General features: G+C 45.9%; 1 protein-coding gene across 3 annotated transcripts in view; it reads left to right on the top strand.

Moving 5' to 3' along the window:
- NCOA7 (nuclear receptor coactivator 7) overlaps positions 1-14637 on the top strand; it is a 217954-nt gene that overhangs the window by 147819 nt on the left and 55498 nt on the right. For all 3 annotated transcript variants that reach the window (XM_075339939.1, XM_075339938.1, XM_075339940.1), the window contains exons 4-6: positions 7881-7960; positions 13936-14043; positions 14141-14245. In XM_075339939.1, coding sequence (XP_075196054.1) covers positions 7881-7960; positions 13936-14043; positions 14141-14245 — 293 coding nt within the window. The remainder of the gene's footprint in view (positions 1-7880; positions 7961-13935; positions 14044-14140; positions 14246-14637) is intronic.

Genomic DNA, 14637 nt, shown 5'->3' with positions numbered 1-14637 from the left:
ACCCCAGGACACTGCTCCCAGGACCCCCGAGGACTCCCAGTGTGACCCCTGCTACTGGTGGTCTACAGACTGCAGCCAGCTCCCCTACTGTGATATTGGTAGGTGTCCTGCCATACAAGGGGGCTCACAGCTTTGCTGTGATTCCAGGGGGCATGTTTGGCTGCCAGAAGCTGAGGGCTCAGTCCTGCAGCTGGGACTTCACACCACCATTTCTATTGGTAGTGCTGCATTCTGTTAGATTTGCTACATAATAGCAATAATGAATGGAAAAATATGCAATGGTGAAAGCCTGTGCTAAGAGAGGACAAAAGCACAGCAATAATCTGTATGGAAATTCCTCCAGACTGTGTGTGTGTAAAATATATATATATATATTATATTATATTATATTATACCCACACCCTCCCTCCCCGCTCTCCACACCATGGTCTCCAAAGTTGAAGGTGGATGGGGTGATCTGGCAGGGATGTGGCCAGCAGCTTTGTAACCTGGGAGTAATGGCACATATTTCTGATTCCCTCCTCCCAGGCAGTGTTCTGTGGCTTTTCTGGCTGTGCTGAGTGCAGGCTGCCTTTTAATAGCTTGGCAGAGCTGTGCCCCTTTTGTCTTCTGCAGTGATAACTCCTATATTCCTGGTAAAATGACATGATCATGCGCCTTTTGATTTTTGCCTCTAGAAACTGCCTGGTAATTATGCATTACTAGGCTGGAGACACAAACTCTTCACTTTGCTGTGCACACTTGTCCAGAAAGGGGAAGAATCTTCTTATATCAAGACCTTTTGATGAGATGCGAAACCACCAACGTAGACCTTTTGCGTTGTAAGGAGATCTGACAAGCTGTAGTTAGTCTGAGCTAGGACGAGCATTTTACATGGGGCAAAGATCATGCAAAAGAGGTTTAGGTTGAACAAAAGTTTCCAATTGTTGCCAAGTATGAACATGTGCAGCAATGCATCAGTGATGGTGTGGGCTGTACACTCATGTAAACAGGAATACATAGTCACAGTACTGCCAGAAAGACAGGCAGGCAACTCTGCTGGAATTGCTGACTTATATATGTTGGCGTCATGCTTCTAACATCAATTTCTGCTAATCTACAAATCTTATCTCCCAATACAACATCCTTTTCACATGTAGATGTGGCATCCAATTTTTAAATTTTTTTTTCTACCTTCTGTGATAACTATTTTGCCAACAAAATTGTTTTCTGATCAGAATAACTCTCGCGTGAATGTCTATAATATCTGAATCCAATTTTAGTAGTTGGATGATAACTCAGATGTGCACTCACAATTGGTAAAAAAAAAAAAAAAACCACACTTGTGCTCACTGTACCACTAGTCATCAGCACCTTCTCAATTAGGCCTCATCCAGCGCCGGGGACAGGTAAAGCCCCCCCCCCCCCCCCGTCACACACAGCGAGATCGCTGAAACGTCACAGGTTTTGTGATTTATTAGCGATCCTGCCATGTGTGAAAAGCAGCAGCCAGCGGGCCCCTGCTGTGAGGTTGCTGATTGTGACAAACCGATCGGGACCCCTTTTTTTTTTTTTTTTTTTTTTTTTTTCTCGCTGGTCTCCCGCTGTGCAGCTCGCATCGGCATGTTTGACGGCTGGAGACCAACAAGCGCTCAGCGTCGGACTGAGTACCAGAGTAATCTCCAGTAATTCCAGGCCTAGATTCAGTTACCTACATTGCACTCCAGAGTTCTCACCTGAGCTCCAGAGTACAGCCTAGACTGCACCGCGAGCGCTGAGTATTGATTCCCTGGCGATTGCGGTTCTGTTCATGACAGCTGAAGACATACCGGACTGATCTCCGGTGCTCTCGCCTGAGCTCCGGATTGCAGCCCAACCTGTCCGCAGCTGTTATGAACTGAACCGCAATCACCGGTGAATCAATCACTCGGCGCTCGCAGTGCAGTCCTTGAGATCAGACCAGACTGCTGGGGAGAGCTCCGGAATACAATGCAGGTAACTGAATCCAGGGAGCCGTCGTTACACAGATCGCTGTGGAGATCTGCCTGATTGACAGCTCACCAGCAACCATGTAGTGACATTCCAGCAATCCCTGCCAGGTCGGATTGCTTGTGCGTCGCTACGTGTAACGGGACCCTAAGTATACCAGCTCATGATGTCCGTGTGCTATGCAGATATCACACAGATAACACACGCACCTTCACCACGGACCGTGCAAAATGTTTGTGTGTGTGTGTGAAAGAGGCCTTATGTACAGTCATACTGGCATAGAATCTCATGTGTGCAATGAGAGAAAACCTTACATTGCACTCTGCCCAATGTTCGTAAATGATGCTGCTCAGACATGCAATGTTTTCCTCAGCCTGATAAGAATGAAGGGGGAGGGGGAAGTGACTTCAGATTTCATGTTATACCATGCCTGATTGAGACCTGAGTAGTCTGGAAAGCTTGCTATTTATTACCAATAGGGTTGAGCGGACCCGGATCTGAAAAATCCGGATCCGCACGGTTCAAGGTTCCGATCCGAGCCCGACCAGTACCCGTGATTAACCATTAAAAGGTATCAACCACTGAGGACTGATCTTTTGAAATAAAATCACAGCATGCTGTAATTGGCTGCTGGAGTCATTAGCGTATGTCATTCGATGCAAGAGCGTTGAAGGTGATATGCTAATGACCAGTGGCGTAACTAGAGTTTGATGGGCCCCCGGTGCAAAGTTCGGACCGGGGCCCCCCCCTCTACGTACACCGACACTTGTGGTATGGGATAATGATACTGACACTTGGCTCTTTCCCTCAGCACCCAGCTTCCCTATGTTCTGATATCCATCTTGTCATCGGCACCCAGCTTCCCCATGCTCTGCTATATGCACATCAGAGCATGGGAAAGCTGGGTGCTGAGAGATGTATAGCAGAGCATTGGAAAGCTGGATGCTGAGGTAGAGCCCTTTTCCCTCAGCACAAAACGTTCCCATCCCATGCTTGTATCTTTGTCCCCTGTTGTGTAAAGTTCTCCAAATACTATAATGGCCCACACATAGCCTTCCATATAGTATAAAGGGTCCCACGTAACCCTTCACATATTAGAATACACCTCCATGTACTACAATGCATTTCCCATAGTTCTTAATGTATTATACTGCACCACAGTCCTCCATGTATTATAATGCATTTCCCATAGTTCTCCATGTATTATAATTCACCCCATAATACTCCATATATTATACTGCGCCCCATAGTCCTCTATATATTATAATTCACCCCAGGCCTCCATGTATGATGCAGCCAGCCCCCCATGTATAATGCAGCCAGCCAATGTTCCATGTATAATGCAGCCAGCCGACCATGCTCCCTGTATACTGCTGGCAGTCCCCCCTCCCACGCTCCCTGTATACTGCTGGCAGGCTCCCCCCATGCTTCCCCCGACCATGCACTGATTTAAAAAAAAAAAAAAAAAACAAAATAAAAAAACACGTTTTTTACCTCTCTCCTCGTTCCCCCGCTGCTGTCCTCACATGTCCTCATTCCCCGCTGCTCCATTCTCCATCTCTCCTCCGCTCCCCTGCAGCTGCGGTCGGCGTCCTCCCCGCCCTGCGCTCTGTGCTCTGAGCACAGCGGACGCGCAGGAGTGACGTCACCGCGCAGGTACAGAGGGAGAATGAAGGAGCGTGGAGCTGCACTGGCCACTCCACGCTCCTTCATTGTTGCTCTGCGTGATGACGGGGAAGGGGGGCCCGGTGTTGCCGCCGCTGACAACGGGCAGGGGGGCTCGCTGTCAGCGGCGGAGGCACAGGGTCATACAGCGGCCGCGTGGTCTGCGCCAGATCAGCGCAGCTCCTCTCACAGAAAGGAGCTGCTTGCTGATCTGCAGAGCGGGCCCCTAAAAGCTGCCGGGCCCGGTCGCACTCGCGACCGCGGTAGTTACGCCCCTGCTAATGACCCTTGACACTGGCTCTGCTTTGCGCATGAGCAGAGTGTCATAAAACTGTGATCTGATCTTGCAATCAGATTGAAGCTGCGGAGGCGAGGGGGAGATTAATCTGAATCTCCTCCCTTGTCGGCTCATGCGTATATCGCACTGTACTCAGTTGACGACCAAGTGCAGCCCGATGTTTTACTCGCATCCACAGACTTTTTTTTTTTTTTTTTATGGGTGTGAGTGATGAGACTCTCAAACAATCACAGCATGCTGCAAATTTATTTTATTTTTTTTCTGCTCCCCTCCGCCTTGGCCGATTTTAGGGCTGAGGAAAAACTCGTAGAATTGTTCTAGGCCTCCTTCACACGTCTGTGCAAAACATTAACATCTTGGTGCTTGTGTGTCTGTGTTTTATGTGTGCTATCCATGTGACATTCGGATAGCACATGGACAGCATGAGCTGGTATACTTGCTTGTCTGTGGCGCTGTTGTTACTTCTGGGTCTGCAGTGGAATAAATATATAATTTAGTGGGCCCTAGAAGAAACAGCAGTGACAGAAACAGCGCTGAAGACAGGTGAGTGTAAAAGTTCTTTATTTTCACGTAATCTGCGTTTTCTCCGGTACGTGTCACACGGATCACATCGGTGTGCGGTCCATGTGACACGCGTTTGCTCCATGTCAAAACATGGATGTGTGCGCAGACTTACTGATTTTAATTGGTCTACTTATTTCCGGTAAAGGTGAAAACAGACGTCACACGTACAGGAGACATGGATGTGTGATGGAGGCCTCACATGGAGCTGAGTGCAACGGGAGTTTCTCGCACTGCACTGGTGCGAGTCATACGCTAGTGTGACTCTAGCCGAAGTGTGAAACATCAGACTACACTTGGATGTCATCTGTCATATAAGCACAGACAATGGAGGTGATGGAGAGCTTAATCTCTCCCTCTTCTCTGCACCTGTGACCAGATCAAAGCACAGTAGGTGGCCGAGGGTCATTAGCCTGTTACATTGGATGTATATACTAGTGACACCAGCCATATTGAGCACATGCTGATGAAGGTGATTGAGGAAACTAAAACTTGCAACTTCATGGAGCGCCAATCTACGTGATGCATTGTTGAATGGGGCCTATTACAGGAATTGTCTGCATATGTAAAACAGCCCTTACATGTCTTTTGTGTTGTATTTGCTTTGTCTATAGAGCACAAGGTAAACAAACAATCCCCCTTAGGCCACATGTCATGTAAAGATGCTTTGCTTCTGCTACTTCTTGGAATATGGCTTTGACAAAGTGTCGTGCATACATGCGTTTATAGGGCATTTCCGATGCAGAAGCGTGTCAATAATGAGTTGAGGCCATATGTGTATGTGTTGTGTGTGTTTTTTTTTTTTTTTTTTTTTTTTTTTTTTTTTTTTTTTTTTTTTTTTTTTCTCTCTAATATATAAAGTGTGTGTGTGTCCGCTAAAGGAATCCGCACCGTCGCATTTACAATCACGAAATTTTGCACAGACACCACATGTGACCCCAGGGAACGTCGTAAACTTTTTTTTTTTTTTTTTTTGCCGGAAAATTTAACCCTGCGCTTTAGTTACTATCCCAAAAACCTGCCTCAATTAAAGTGAATGGAGCCTGGAACTACAGGTTAATAGCAGCTGTGAGTGGTTGCTATAGGAACAAAGGACAGTGTTTAGTATAAGAAGCTTGTGTGAGGTAATAAGATGTCAGTGGGGAGACTGGGAAAGAGAAAGTGACAGTTACTATGCCGGGTACTACAGCTAGTGATGGATATCTATCTGTCCAAAAGTTTGCGGTCACCCAGACAATTCTTTTCCATGATAAATCATGGTTTTATATATCAAATGAGTTGCATAATGAATAGAAAATATAGTCCAGACATTGACTGGTTTAGAAATAATATTTTTTACTTAAATAATAACTTTCTCCTTCAAACTTTTTGCGTACCATACGGTCAAGCTGCTCCCACAACAGCTCAATAGGGTTGAGATCTGGTGACTGGGCTGGCCACTCCATTACAGATAGAATACCAGCTGCCTGCTTCTTCCCTAAATAGTTCATACATAATTTGGAGGTGTGCATTGTCATTCTCCTGTTTGTAGGATGAAATTTGCTCCAATCAAGCGCTGTCCAGAGTATAGCGTTGCAAAATGGAGTGATAGCCTTCATTATTCAAAATCCCTTTAAGGCTGGTTTCACACTACGTCTTTTTAACATCCGTTGAAAACGTTATTTTAGCGGAAGTACGGATCCAGTGCAAATGCGTTTTCATTTCAATGCATTTGCAATGGACTCGCGTTAACATGCGTTCACCTGCGTTTGCGTGCGTTATAGTGCGGATCCGGTGACTTGCAGTTTTTTAACATGTTTCAAAAACGCTACTTGTAGCGTTTTTGAGCTGCGTCAAAATACTGCAAGTCACCGGATCCGCACTATAACGCACGCAAACGCAGGTGAACGCTGGCGTGCTGATAGACAGGATCCTGCTTTTGTACTGAGCATGCCCAGAAAGTACTGAGCATGCCCAGAACCAGTCTCGCGTGATCTGTCTATCTCTCTACTCCCTCCCTCACCCTCTCTCTCTATCTATGTCTTTCCCCCTTCCTCCCCTTCCTCTCTCTCCCACCTGAGAGCTGCGGACACTCGTAACCAAGGTAAATATCGCGTAACCACTTCTTAGTTACCCGATGTTTACGTTGGTTACGTGTGCAGGCAGCCCTGCTCCTAGCAGCTGCAGACACTCGTAACCAAGATAAATATCGGGTATCCAAGGCCGATGTTTACCTTGGTTACCAGCATCTGCAGCTGTCAGAAGCCGGCTCCCAGTCTAGTTCCCCTCACTCCCGATCACATGACTCCAATGCCCGCCCCTAAACATCCAGTGCAGGATCCTGCAAAATAACAGATGCGTTTGCATACGTTATTTGCTGTAAAAGCAGGATCCGTACTTCCGCTAAAATAACGTTTTCAACGGATGTTAAAAAGACGTAGTGTGAAACCAGCCTTACATTGTACAAATCTCCCACTTTATTAGCACCAAAGCAACCCCAGACCATCACATTACCTCCACCATTATGTGCAAATAAATATATATATTTTACATTACATTACACACATAATATTTAGCGTACCCACAAGGGAAATGTACATGTGACGGATTTGATACGTGCCCTCAGGTCAGCTTACGCTAAAGGGCGTTGGTTTCGTCAGTATGACCATGCTATTAAGTCTGTCCGTGAAAGGTGGACACTGCCAGAAACCGACCATACAGAATACAGTGACAGTCTACCTTTTATTAAATAGCCCTGTTGGGGGTTCACACACAATCCACCCCAAATCATGAGTCATGACCCTCAACACTTGTCTTTATATTAGAACAAGTCTATAATGCCTTCTTTCATGTCCACGTTTACCTTGCCCTTGAGTCTTACATTTAAGGTGTACAAAGTATGGTATTCTTTCTAAGAAAATACATTTTTGGCTACCAGGATTAATGCTCTTGTTTAGGCATTTACTTTGTTACTAATTAATGAAATTCCCAGGGGCACTGGCAGAGGGTGAATAATCGTTCACACAAATTTTCCAATGAGGTGTTACAAATCTGGCCACGCCAAACTTATTTCACGTGGAACTAAAACCTGTATATAATAACCTTTTTTTTAGATCATATATCTGTGCAATATGGCTACTGCGTAAGATGCCACCAATTGTGTGCCTACTGCTGCCCAAGGGGTTTCCCATTACGAAGTCTATCCTCCCCTCCACACACACACACACACACACACACACACACACACACACACACACACACACACACACACACACACACACACACACACACACACACACACACACACACACACACACACACACACACACACACACACACACACACACACACACACACACTCTCTATATATTGTGCTGGTGACTATATATTCATTTTTGTTTTATTTTAGGAGAAATTCAAAATAACAAAAATGAGAAGAAAGAGAAGAAAATGGTTATGAAAAAACCTCCGGGGACCATTGAATATGTAGTAAGTAGTATGCTTATTAACACGCTGTTTTGGTTTGAGGTGGAATTACAAGCTTAAAATATATGAAAATACTTTTACACTTGTAAAGTGCCATGACTTCTCCAGCATTGAGTAGATGATCATGTGGGTTATCTAGTGAAAATTGCTTATCAATGAGTATCGGATCACCAGGAATTGTATCGATCAGCAGCACAGAGTATTATCTGTTATGGGACACTAACAAAGCAGAGGCAAGTCAGATGCCAGACCACTACTCTAGTCATTCCCTATAGGACTACTGGAAAATGCCAAGCTCAGTGTTCGGCAGCCCCATAGGGGAGTGGCTGTTCAGTTACGTGCATTGCTAATCCATTTTAACTGGGAAACCTTTCCCTTTCTGCCAGTCGACACTGGTCTCGTCGGTTGGCCCTCTACAACTTGTGTTTTATGTTCACACTAGAATTATTTTTCTTAAGAAAATGTCTTAAGAGTGAAGGATTGTGCACCTGCGTTTTTGGTGCGTTTTTACCGCTGATTGCTCCCTGCGTTATTGTGCCAATTATCTATGGCAAATAACGCAGTAAGGCTGCTTTCACACTAAGTTTTTTTTAACATCCGTCATGAACGTTTTTTTTTTTTTTAACGCAAAAGCGGATCCAGTGCAAATGCGTTTTCATTTCAATGCATTTGCAATGGACTCGCGTTAACATGCGTTCACCTGCGTTTGCGTGCGTTATAGTGAGGATCCAGCGACTTGCAGTTTTTTAACATTTTTCAAAAACGCTACTTGTAGCGTTTTTGAGCTGCGTCCAAAGACTGCAAATTGCTGGATCCTGACTAAACAGCACGCAAACGCATGTGAACGCTGGCAGGCTGATAGGCAGGATCCTGCTTGCTCTACTGAGCATGCCCAGAAACCAGTCTCGGGTGATCAGTCCCTCTCTCTCCTCCCTCTCTCCACCTCCCTCCACCCTCTCATTCGTCTCTCTCCGTCTCTCTCCGTCTCTCTCCGTCTCTCTCCGTCTCTCTCCGTCTCTCTCCGTCTCTCTCCGTCTCTCTCCGTCTCTCTCCGTCTCTCTCCGTCTCTCTCCGTCTCTCTCCGTCTCTCTCCGTCTCTCTCCGTCTCTCTCCGTCTCTCTCCGTCTCTCTCCGTCTCTCTCCGTCTCTCTCTGTCTCTCCCCCTCCCTTTCCCCCACCTGAGAGCTGCGGACACTCGTAACCAAGGTAAATATCGGGTAACCACTTCTCTTAGTTACCTGATGGTTACGTGTACAGACGCTCGTAACCAAGATAAATATCGGGTATCCAAGCAAGTTACCCGATGTTTACCTTGGTTACGAACCTCCGCAGTTGTAAGAAGCTGGCTCTCAGTCTGGCACGTTTAGTTCCCCTCACTCCCGATCACATGACTCCAATGCCCGCCCCTAAACATCCAGTGACAGGATCCTGCAAAATAACACATGCGTTTTTTGCTGTAAAAGCAGGATCCGCTTTTACAGCAAAAAAACGTTCATGATGCATGTTAAAAAAACAGTGTGAAAGCAGCCTTAGGTGCAGAAAAGAAGTGACATGCTCATTCTTTTTCTTAAGAAAATTCTTTCAGTAGATTTTCTTAAGAAAAAAAAAACGCAGTGTGCGCACAGCTAATTTTTTTTGCCATAGGTTTTGCTGGGGAATGTCTGCAGAAAGGTTACAAGAATTTCTCGCAGGTAAAAAACGCAGTGTGTGAACATAGCCTTATAGTTGACTTCACCTCACAAGTCTGGGGTGTTGTTTTTTTTTTTTTTGTGTGTGGGAACCATGTTGTGACACCTTTTTTAGCTTTCAAACTTGTTCCTCTAGTGAAATGAAATGTTGTACAGTTGAGGCTGTCATTGACATTCGCCAGTATTTGCATATTTGTTCAATAATTCAGGCCATAAGGCTTATTTTGCTGAGAAGGATATTTATTCTTTATTCTGCGTAACTACTTGGTCGCTATGGCTTATTGTAATCCTCCCAGGTTATATTCACACTGAACACCTAATTCTGTTTGAAGCCATTGATTAAAGAATGTGTTTGTGAAACCAAAGTATTGTTTTTTGTTTTTTTTTTTCTCCTCCAGAGCAGCTTAGGTTTCTAGCGTACCCCACACCCCCCACCCCCATTTTATATGGCACACTATTAGCTTTAAAGGGTAGCTAGTATATAATATGACCTATTGTTTGAATCGGGGTTTTTGTTTTGGATATATTCTTTCACATTTCTGTGTGTGTGTGTGTGTGTGTGTGTGTTTCCGCTGCATGTGCACATATTCTAAGGCCCTGTGCGCACTAGAAAATGCAATTTTAAGAACTCCGCAGGCTCTGAAAGATTTCCGCATCCGTGGAAAAAACGCAAAAAAAAACGCACCGAATTTCGCATGCATTTTGGTGCAGTTTTACCGTGGGTTGGTACATGTGTTTTAATGTATTCAATGCAATAAAGCACATTAAAAAAGTCATTTCCTTCTGATATAGATTGATAGATAATCAATAGAGGACAAATCAATCAATAGTTTCCTAGGAGGACACACTGCAGTTCTCGCGAGCGGTAATGTGTTCACATTACCGAACGTGAGAAATGAACTGTAATTACCTCTGCAGTCTCGCTACGAGGCTGCATCGAGTATGTCAGACGCAGCTGCAGCAGTCTGCAAGCGTCGTGAGACCTGCGTGGAGTACGCCGGAGCTGTGTGTTTGGGGGGGGTTAATAAAGTGGTGCAAGAGGGTGCTTTATTTTAAAAAAAAAAAAAAAAAAAAAAAGAGTTTTTCGGTGCGTGTTCATTCACTTTACTTACAGGGTAATCATGTAAGCTGTCTCTTAGACTCTGCCATGATTAAGCTTGGACTTGGTAGCAGCAATGCGCTGCCATTAACTTATTACCTTGATTGCCACTGCATCACGGCAATCTGGAAGAGCCGGGGACACTCTGGGACTTTCGCATAATTGATGCGACAGTCCCGGGGCAGCTGCGGGCTGATATTCTCGGCTGCGGGAGGTGGGGGGCATTAATCATGGCCCTCGCCTTCCCCAGCCTGAGAATACCAGGTCACCGCTGTGTGTTTACCTCGGCTGGACTGTAATGTCACGGGCTGGGGAGCTACTCGAGACGCTCGGATCCGGGATTGTGGCAGCTGGATCCTTGGCTCTTGCAGCAGCCCATAGCCCACAACAGTATAAAGGGGGTATTTACAGGGGAAGAGTTTGTCAGTGACGCCACCACTGGGTTGCGGTAATTTGTTGGTGGCACTGCCGCTGCCTTTGTATGGGACACCCGGGGCTGATGGAGCGGGGCAGCAAGATGGTATCCCCTCCACGGGTAGGGGAGGTCTTGTCCCGGGGCCCAGGTGTAGGTGGTGTGCAGTGCTGGGGCGCCATCTGCAGACTGGACCGGATGACACCGGTGTACTCACTGTTGAATAAACCACACAAAGTCCATGTAGTAAAGAAAGTGCCAGATACCGGTAGCCTCTAAAGGGGTGTGCTCGGATCCCACACACCGGTGACAGGACAAGGGCCCTTTCTCCTGCACTTTAGTGTTTGGCTCTTGTGTTGACTAGTCAGCATAAAACAGGAAAAGTCCGCTCCCCGTGTCTTTGCTGTGGGAGCTGTTGCCCGCGAGAACTGACCCTTGGGATTTTTGCAGGCACGTGCAGATGCCCTGTCCCCCACGTTGGGCTTTCATATCGCTCTATCTGGGCTCTCTGGTGAGACAAGATGTGGAATCTTGTCCCCTGCTGGCTAATTGACAAGGGGCTTGTAGCTGTCCTCGCCCTAGGGTCCAGGCACCCCGACTGTGCACGGCCTCCGGTCCACTTAAGGTCTCCCGCGACCAGATCTCCGTCGCCTGTGGCCCTGCTCTGCCGTCTGCCACCTAGTTAGCTTGGGTAGTCCAGGAGCTATGATGCACAGCCCCCCTCCACTCTCACTTCCTGTCTGCACTGTTCCCTCCCCTGACACCTCAGAACCCCTAGGTAGGCGTCACCATCTGCTTGGCCTCGTCCACTGGTGTGTCCCTATTGTCCTGGGGGGGGTGACTAGGCTTTGTGGCTGATGTTGTACCTGTGTGTGTGGGATTGTGTTGGAATGCCAAGGAAGATGGAGTCCTGCATCTGGAAGATTTGTGCAGTCTCTGTGAAAACCTGGTTTTGCCAGGGCGTCACAGTAAAAATACGGCGGAGCCCATGTTGTGCGGTGTGTGTGGTAGTTTTTTTTTTTTTTTTTTTTTTTTTTGTATATGTAAGTTTTGATTTCTATGTGCATTCTATATATCTGTGTGTGTGATCTGTGTGTTTACTCTCTACTCCGCTTCCTCTTCCTATCCTAATGGCATCACTTCCCTGGGAAATGCAGGCAGTGATGAACATTATGTCCCCAAAAAAAAAAACGCAAAATCCCGCAGGAAAACGCAATGAACCACACAGAATTTGCTGCGTTATTCCCTGTGGGATTTCATGATTACATTACAGGCAATGGAGTGAAATCCCGCAGCTACCTGCAGAAAAGAGACATGCAGTTTTTTGCTGCAAATCTGTAGCTGTCAAAATCCGCCTAGTGCGCACAGCCTTACACCCCCCCCCCCATAGGTTTTGCTGGTGAATCACTGCAGAAGGGTTCATGAACATTTTCTGCAGTGAAACATTCTGTAAAATCCGACTAGAGCGCACATAGCCTAACACCTCTAGATATGGCTAATAGCTAGTGATGGGCGAGCAGTACAGTGCATATACTGTTCATTGAACACTACGATGCTTGGGTTCTCACTATTCGAGTTGGTCAGACCGTTTCAACTTGAGTTACGAGTATAATGCATGTCAAGGATTGGTCAGTTCAGCTCTCCTGCCACGTAGAGGCAGTCATAAGATTTTTTTTTTTTTTTTTTTTTTTTTTTTTTCTTTCTTAAAACTAACACACAGCATTAAAGCACAATGCTTTTACCCCCACAGTGAGCCAGAGACTGCAAGTGGCGCTCACTGGGGTGTCTGCTCCCATCATTCACTGAAGTGAGAGGGCTCTATCAAATCATTCATGAACACCACATCAGAAAACCTGCAATACTCTGCAGAGTACTCGGCACCCTGAATCTCGATCAAGTATCTATCAGTGGCGAACACACTTGTTTATCATTTCCAATAGCACAGAATCCATCAATCACAGTAGGCTATTAGTAATGATAAACAAGTGTTAGCCACTGCAGGATACGCACTTGAGCTTCAGCCTAAAAATAGCAGCCTGCAGCTGGCCATAGTTGTCGCATCATCCATTAAGTGTGACAATCCCAATACTTTACCCAGCTCATTGTGGTGCAAGGGGTAAATAACAGCTCACAGCTGCCACGAAACCCTAGATTAGTAAAAAACAAACACTGGAAAAGTATTTATTTGAAATAAAATCCAAAAATTCACACTAGGTCCCATGAAGATTCTAGCTCTGCTACATACATACTGAAGTCACAGCAGGCGAGCATGACAGAGCATGTCTGTACGCTGTGACTTCAGGCAGAGATATGCAGCGATGATGTCTTGTTTGCATCTGGAGTTTCCCAACGCATACGTTTTTTACCGATGCGTTTTTGCGGTGGGTGCATTTGTGCAGCCAAAAAAAAATCCTCGCAAAAGCACCGTCATAAAAATACTGGACACATAGCCTAACTGTGGTGAGTCTCGTACAAGTGTTCTAATATTAAAGGACATTTGTTCCCAGATTTCAGAATCCAAACTAAATGCACTATTAGTTAGGTCCTCGTACTGATGAGGCTGTTGTACTTGCTTTAGATGAGATTTGCATTCGAGTCCAGCCACAGCAGAAAATGATTATCAGGATTATACAGCTGTCTTGCTGTGGATTTTCAACATGTTTGGTGCTGTATTTAATTTGCATTGTGAATTCTGACAGATCGTATTTGCATTGTGAATTCTGACCGTATTTTTAAAGAAGTGTTTGCACAAAATTAACTAATTTGTGACTCTTCCTAGGCATCGAACACAGACACCTTGAATTCTATAGCCCTGAGGTTCAATATCACTCCAAACAAACTGGTGGAACTGAATAGGCTCTTCACACAAACCATTGTGCCGGGACAGGTACGTCACCAGAATGCCTTCTGTCAGTTGCTCAGGTTTTACTGTAATAATCTGTCAGCTCCACTAACAAAAAGCTCTTATGAAAATGTTTTCGCAGGTACTTTATGTTCCAGTCTGTGAACCTCATTCCAGTGTAAAAGATGCAAATCCTGGCAGTCTTGCTTCTCCATTGTCATCAGATGCGGAGTACGATAAACTTCTAGTGAGTAACTAGTCTAGTACAACAGCACATGTAGACTCTAATGGTATTGTGCCCACGATCAGGACTCTCTGCGTTCAGAACGCAGCGGGTCCTGCCTGGGGGGGGGGGGCGCATGTCTCCTCCCCAGGAGACCACAGCTACCCCATGATCAGGGTGTAGTGTGTTGCGGTCTCCTGCTTGTGTTCTCCCTACGGAGGACGCATGCGATTCTGCAACATACTATTGACATGCTGTGGTCTGGAAAGATGCGCCGCAGGTCAGTGTTTGCTGCGGAAAAAAGCCTAGTGGCCACAGGATTTCTAGAAATTCCTCCACTATGCTTGTACTGTACACTGCAGCGGTTTGGACGCAGCTGAGGTAGGCTGCGTCCAAACCGCTGCAAATTCTGATCG

This window comes from Anomaloglossus baeobatrachus, chromosome 3 (genome assembly GCF_048569485.1).
Source record: "Anomaloglossus baeobatrachus isolate aAnoBae1 chromosome 3, aAnoBae1.hap1, whole genome shotgun sequence".
Taxonomy (NCBI): Eukaryota; Metazoa; Chordata; class Amphibia; order Anura; family Aromobatidae; genus Anomaloglossus; species Anomaloglossus baeobatrachus.
Note: the sequence above shows the minus strand (reverse complement) of the source record. Positions and strands in the feature narration are given on the sequence as shown.